The sequence below is a fragment of the Nematolebias whitei genome, chromosome 1 (genome assembly GCF_014905685.2).
Source record: "Nematolebias whitei isolate Nwh7 chromosome 1, NemWhi1, whole genome shotgun sequence".
Lineage (NCBI taxonomy): Eukaryota > Metazoa > Chordata > Actinopteri > Cyprinodontiformes > Rivulidae > Nematolebias > Nematolebias whitei.
This window is the reverse complement of record NC_056498.1, coordinates 23,285,058-23,292,259: the sequence shown is the minus strand read 5'-3', so window position 1 is coordinate 23,292,259 and position 7,202 is coordinate 23,285,058. Positions and strand designations below refer to the sequence as shown.

Here is a 7,202-nt window from a genome sequence, read left to right as displayed (position 1 = left end):
TTATCTTCTTTGTTCTTCTGACAGTGCTATATTAGCTCGCTGAAGAAAAAATGGGAGCCGATTTCCCGCTCTTAACGTAATTTATACGGACCGGGTAGGGCCCACACAGCAGGTGGGCGTGGACTAATTTTTTTTCAGTGCTTATGCTCTGCATAACGGGATAAACCCACTAAAGCGAAGGCCTTAAAGGGCGAAGCTTATATGACATAGAACGGACCTTACTACAGGGTCCGAGAGGAAAAAAAAAAAAAAAAAGGGGGGGGTGGGTGTTTCGAGGCAGCACGCATGCGCGTTAGATGAACGTACAAAATGCACAGCGCCAACTAACGACCCGGCATAAGAACTACAGCAGATTCGGGGGGCCGGAGATTTTTGCAGATGTTTGTAAACACAAAATCCGTCGTCAACGCGGATGTGTTCGCTAACATTCTAAAAAAAAACAAAAAACACAACTACGATTCCCCCGAGTGTCCGTGTAAATAGAAAACTTACAGCTCATGTTGCACATTTCTGATATTTGATATAAAAATCAAAGCTTTGCAAAATATCCCTTTCAGACTAAAATGGCACATTAATTTATTCAGACTGCAGATTTGGATTAAAAGCTTAAAATTTATGACATTACTGATGATATAATTATTAATTAACCATTTTTAGTAGAATACCTTTAAAAAAATACATAAACTTTATTCAGCTTTTTTCTTTCTGTGCAAACGTGACTTGAGAAGATACAGAAACAAAGAACTAATTTATACCAGAACAAGAGTGGTTTCATTCAGTTTTTAAGCAAGTCAGACTTCAAGGATCAGAAAGGAATCACGCAGCTTTATGTTGAACAGAATCATAGGCAGGAATTAAAAACCCATTAAGTTCTTCGTAAAGAAGTTTACCTTTCTTTGTCTCTCCATCCAGGTTCACAGATATCTGCGGTTCTGGGGGTTCATCTGAAAGACTGCTCCTCCGATTGTCTTTTGGTGGAGTCCTGTGTGGCGTTTCTTTCTCAGCTTTCTCCACGTCTTCTTCTTCTTCGTTTGTTTGCCCGTTTTCCTGGCTGTCACTTGGAACAACCTGGACACAAACTCAATTTTACTTTTCTTTCTGTTAACATTGGTACACATGATCCATCCATCATCTTCTGCTTGTTCCGAAGTCGGGTCTCGGGGGCAGCAGCTTGAGCAGGGAGGCCCAGACATCTCTTTCCACAGCCACCTCTTCTGGGGGGACCCCAAGGCGTTTCCAGGCCAACCGAGAGACAGTCTCTCCAGCGTGTCCTGTGTCTTCCCCGGGGTCTCCTCCCAGTCAGACATGCACGAAGCACCTCCCTAGAGAGGCGTCGAGGGAGCATCCTTACCAGATGCCCGAACCACCTCAACTGGCTTCTCTCAATGTGGAGGAGCAGCGGTTCCACTCAGAGTCTCTCCTGGATAACTGAACTTCTCACCCTGTCTCTAAGGGACAGTCCAGCTACCCTGTGGAGGAAACTCCTTTCAACCGCCTGTATTCACTTTCTCATTCTTTCGGTCACTACCCAGAATTTGTGACCACAGGTGAGGGTAAGAACTAGGGGTTGAACAACTACTTATTTTTCAAAGTCGACTAGTCGATGCAACGTTATAGGAACTCAAGACGCTATTCACACACACAAAAAAAGTAATTTATTATTTACAAAAAAATCACACTTATCATACTGCAAATGTCGCAGGAAAATTAAAACTATTCTTCAGCTGCAAAAGTTAGTTTTATTTTATTTAATGCACTAAATAAAATAACCATCGCGGTGGTGGTGCTCCCGTTTTTTACATTTCATTTAGTGGATTGCCATAATTGTTGGGCTTTAGAACATACCTGTCTCTAAGCCGCACTTATAAAATATAAATCATAATTTTGTATATAAATAAGACGCTCCAATTATTTAGCTGCAGGCATCCACCGCATGGTCTGGATCTGTGCCCCCCAGTCTGCTCCAGCTGTATGCAGCGTTCTTGTTGTAGTACAAGAATCAGCCAGCAGATGGCGTTTCACAGAATTCACGCTCAGACTGCAAGATCATCATGAAGCTTCTGTCTGACTCATGGTTACAACCATTACACCTTCAAAATGAACACAACTGTGTAAGCATAATCACTGGACAGAACAGTGCCAAACTCCTACATGACTGAAATTATTTAAAAATTATTTACCAGTAAATATTACCAAGAAATCAAATCGAGGTCATGTGACAGTCAAATAGTACCGCAAAATGCGGTAAATATTCGTTAAACTAGTATAATTGATTTTTATTGGTAAACACTTTTGTTAACAACTGCTGTTTTTAAATGTACTTTCTAAATAAATTCAACTTGATTTCTGCTCAGCACTGCTCATATGAGGAAGAACAGCTCCCTCCTTCCCGTTGTCTCCTCTGTTCTGTTTAATGCCCGTTTAAGCTTAAATGAGATACTGGTATTTAAACACGTATTTACCGTACACAGAAAGATTTTTTTTAAAACTTTTATTTACACATGTATCAGTCTTGACTGACTGCTTTAAAAATATACCTGACAAATTCTCAGGTATATTAGTAGAAATGAGCTCTCATGACTGAAAGGGAAGTAAGTGTGTGTGTGTGTGTGTGTGGGGGGGGGGGGGGGGGGGCTCTCCGCTTCGTGTTCAGATGTGACTTTAAAATGAGATCCCGGTATATAAATACATATTTACTAACACACAAAAAATGTCACACAGAAATAATTTTTAAACTTTTATTAAAACATTTACCAGACTTGACTGCTTTTGCGTCTCCAATCCTGACCACTGACACACGTTAATACAGCTTACGGGCTGCAGCTCTGTTTCCTCCTTCGACAGCTGATAGCTTTTAACGTGAAAGCTGCGTCATAAGAAATTCTCCGTACATTTTCCATCATCGCTGAACAAATGAACAGGTCTGTGCACCAAGCGCAAAATACGATAAACGACACGGGAACGATCTTAAGAAATTAATTCACGTCTATCTTGGGGGATGGTCCTCGAGAGTACCTCGTTGGTCATTCAGGTTAGACTTCTGGTCACATGATGACAGAGTGGGTGGAGTTATGGTAGGATATTTAAAACCGTGAGCAAAAGACTGTACATCTGATTACCTGAGGGCACTCTCTCTGTGTCGCAAACGCCTGCCCCCATGAGGGGCGGGGTGCTGGGAGAGTGCCCAGATCTGTCAAAGGAAAATGTTAGTCAGTGGCAGGAAACTACTGAGAGACAGCAGGAAGTCTTTGAAAATAAAATATTAAATTGAGAAAATTATTTAAAAAAAACAAAACAAAAAAAAAACATAGGATGCTCCTGCATATAAACCACGGGCTACAATGTGTGAAAAAAAAGTAGCGGCTTTACACCGGCAATTATGGTAAAAATAAAAACTATTCACCGGCGTGTCGTGCGCCCCCGTTTTTATTTTATTTAGTGGATTAAATAAACTAAAACTAAAAACAGTGGGGCAGGTGTTGGTGGGATCCCACAGTGGATTAAATAAAATAAAAACAGTGGGGCGGGTGGTGGTGGAATCCACCACAGGCGGTTGAACCAGAAGAGTCATCTTCAATGAAATACTTCCACACTATTGATGAATTTCTACCCGTTTGGCAAGACTTGGCCTGCTCCTGACCTTCCATCTGCTTGGAAGAATTTGTTTGTAGCCAGCGGCCCGGCGCTGATCACATGACACAATCACAGACTGCGACTACTCGATGTGAAATTTAAAAACTTGCGAGATGTCCTAGAATCGACTAGTCAACTAGTCTTTTCAACCCTTAGTAGGAACGTAGACGGACTGGTAAAGAGAGAGCTTTGCCTTACAGCTCAGCTCTCTCTTCACCACAACGGACCGGCACAGAGTCCGCAATACTGCAGCTGCTGCACCAATCCGTCTGTCAATCTCAAACTCCATTCTTCCCTCACTCGTGAACAAAACCCTGAGATACTTGAACTCCTCCACTTGAGGCAGAACCTCGACTTGAAGAGAGCAATCCACCTTTTTCCGACTGAGGACCATGGCCTCAGATTTGGAGGTGCTGATTCTCATCTCAGCCGCTTCACACTCTGCTGCGAACCGCTCCAGTGAGAGCTGAAGATCACGGCACGATGACGCCAACAAGACCACATCATCTGCAAAGAGCAGAGGTGGAATCCTGAGGCCACCAAACCAAAATCCCCCCGCCCCCTGGCTGCTACGAGAAATTCTGTCCATAAAAGTTATGAACAGAATCTGTGACAACGGGCAGCCCTGGCAGAGTCCAACTCCCACCCTGAAGGGGTCCGACTTATTGCCGGCAATGTGAACCAAACTCTCGCACTGCTTGTATAAAGACTGAACAACCCGTAACAATGGGTCCCCAATCCCATACTCACAAAGCACCCTCCACAGTGTACTCAGAGGAACACAGTCAAACACCTTCTCCAAGTCCACAAAACACATGTAGATAGGATGGGCAAACTCCCATGACCCCTCGAGGACCCTAGTGAGGGTAAAGAGCTGGTCCAGTGTTCCACAATCAGGATGGAATCTGCATTGTTCCTCCTGGATCTGAGGTTCGACCAACGATCGGACTCGCTTCTCCAGTACCCCTGAATAGACCTTACCAAGGAGGCTAAGAAGAGTGATGCCCCTATAATTGGAACATACCCTCCAGAACCCGTTTTTGGAAAGGAGAACCACCACCTCAGTCTGCTAATCCAGTGGCAGTGCCCCCGTCCACGTGATGTTGAAAAGGCCATCAACCAAGACAGCCCCACAACATCCAGAGCCTTAAGGAAATCAGGGTGAATCTCATCCACCCCCGGAGCCCTGCCACCTCGGAGCTTTTTAACTACCTCGGCGACCTCAGCCACGGTTATGGACAGACCAACCTCAAAGTCCCCAGACTCAGCTTCCTCCATGGAAGACGTGCTGGTGGGATTGAGAAAGTCCGAAAAGTATTCCTTCCACCGCCTGACGACATCACTGGTTGAGGTCAACATCACCCCACCTTCACTGAACACAGTGTTAGTAAAGTGCTGATTTTCCCTCCTCAGCCGCCTGATGGTTTGCCAGAATCTTCTCAGAGCCAACCGAGAGTCTTCATCCGAGGCCTCTCTGAACTCCTCCCACATCAGAGCTTTTGCCTCAGTAAAAGCCAAGGCTGTGGACAGTTTGGCCCTCCGGTACTCCTCAGCTGCCTCTGGAGTCCCACCAGCCAACAAAGACCGACAAGACTCTTTCAGCACGTCAGCCTCCCTAACCCAGGGTGTCCACCACCATGTTCGAGGATGGCCACCGCGAGAAGCACAGACAACATTGCGGCCACAGCTCAAGGCAGCCACTTCAATAATTGAGGTGCAGAACATGGCCCACTCGAACTCAATGTCCCCCACCTCAGCTAGGATGTGGTTAAATCTCTCCTGGTGGTGCAAATTGAAGTTCTTTCTGATGGGTTCATCTGCCAGGTGTTCCCAGCAAACCCTCACTACGCGTTTCTTATTTTCCAAAAGAGATTTAAACTAAAGACTTCAATGCTCAGCATCGCCGTGCTTCCCTCACCTGCGTGACGGTGCGTCGGATCTTGAGGCCTTTGTCTGGGTCGCCCCGACTGGTGTCCAGGTTCTCCTCGTCTCCAGACAAATACAGCTCCTCAGGGTGAATGTCCACAACCTCCTCCTGGTTCACTTTAATGTCAGGAATCAAAGACTGAAGGGCAGAGGCAAAAAGGAGAAGATGGAGGGAAAAAAAACAAAAACAACATTAGTTAGTTTTTGAAACATTTTAAGCTGAAAAAAAAAAAAGATTACGGTAGTTTTATGTTCTATTTTTTACATATTCAACAGTTCTGTCTTAGCTTTACCCTACAATTTAACGAGTAATTACTTTGTAAATATTTAAATTAATATGTCATATATAAAGGGTCTTAATTATAAACAGCTTTTTATACATGCTCATGGTCGTTTCCTCTAAAAAAAAAGGAACACTATAAATAAAAAGTACCAACCCGCTTCCTTAATTTTTTTTTATAAAACATTAAACGCCAGCAAAAAATTTGTGAATTATGTCAGATCTTGTAGAAACCTTAACCCCTCTCCCCATCAGATGCCAGTACCTTCAGTGAGTCTGTGGTGATGCTGATCGATGGTTTCTTAACAGTAACTGCTGTGCTGGAGCCCCATCGCCTCTTCCTCCCTCCTGCATTTCCAGTGTCGGGCTCTGCTGCCGCTCCATCTGTTCTGGCTGGAGAAGCCTTGCTGCCTGTGGGTGTAAGGACATTGTACTGGTAATTTATCACCAAGAACACTGGAGATTTTACTCTAGTGAGCAGAACTCAACAGGCAAGCCACCCGTACCCAAAGAGCAGAAACGCCTGCGTTGACTCAAATAACGATTGGCAGCTATTAACGAGTAATGGTTTTATTTATTTATGTCAGGTAGTTTATGAAAATACTGTATGTGCTACATATTTGCTGCAGTTAGTGTTAGCAGCTACAATGTTATGAACACGAGAAATACTCTAAACATGACAGCGTGCAGCAGTAAAACCTGTGATGTTACATGCAGTCAGAACCTTCTCCAGTTTGTTTCATGATTCATCACTGCCGGTAGTTTCAGTCTTTAGACTCAGTTTACACTTTTATTTGTCGTATAAGAATCTGCAGAAACAATCAACTACGTTGGAGCAAAATGTTCTTCATCAAAACGTTTCTATCAAGCTAGCAAGTGTCCTACAGAGTGTTGAACAATGTCGTCTGCAAACGTCTTGAGACAATCAGCTTCTAAAAAAATGTGCTTTTGAGGAGCCTGGCTTTTCTCAGGTAACCTTGATCAAGAGGTTTCTGGACATCCTGACGGTTTTTAGTTTTTTTCTTTAGAAATAGGATTGTAAATAAAAATTTTAAATATCCATCCAGTCTTTGTACCTGAAAGACAGATGACTGTTGCATATTTTAGTTAAGCCGCTGAACGATTGTTTCTGTTCAGTGCCCTGAGATAACTCGTGTTGTGACTTGGCAAGTTGGCACCAAATAAATAAACTCAATTTTATTCAAACGACCTGTGAATTATGATACAAATAAAAAAGGGAAAACTATCTCTCCAAACAACATATCTATCCATGCAACATATCCATCCATCCACTGTCCAACCATCCATCTATTCATCTGTCCAACTATCCATACTCTGTCCAACCATTCATCCATCTGTACAA

General features: G+C 43.5%; 1 protein-coding gene across 1 annotated transcript in view; it reads right to left on the bottom strand.

Annotated features, from left to right (window-relative positions):
- acin1b (apoptotic chromatin condensation inducer 1b) overlaps positions 1 to 7,202 on the bottom strand; it is a 41,286-nt gene that overhangs the window by 9,515 nt on the left and 24,569 nt on the right. The window contains exons 9-11 of the mRNA XM_037675803.1: positions 6,105 to 6,250; positions 5,552 to 5,698; positions 891 to 1,068 (exon numbers count right to left, since the gene is read on the bottom strand). Of these exons, the coding sequence (XP_037531731.1) occupies positions 891 to 1,068; positions 5,552 to 5,698; positions 6,105 to 6,250 (471 nt within the window). The remainder of the gene's footprint in view (positions 1 to 890; positions 1,069 to 5,551; positions 5,699 to 6,104; positions 6,251 to 7,202) is intronic.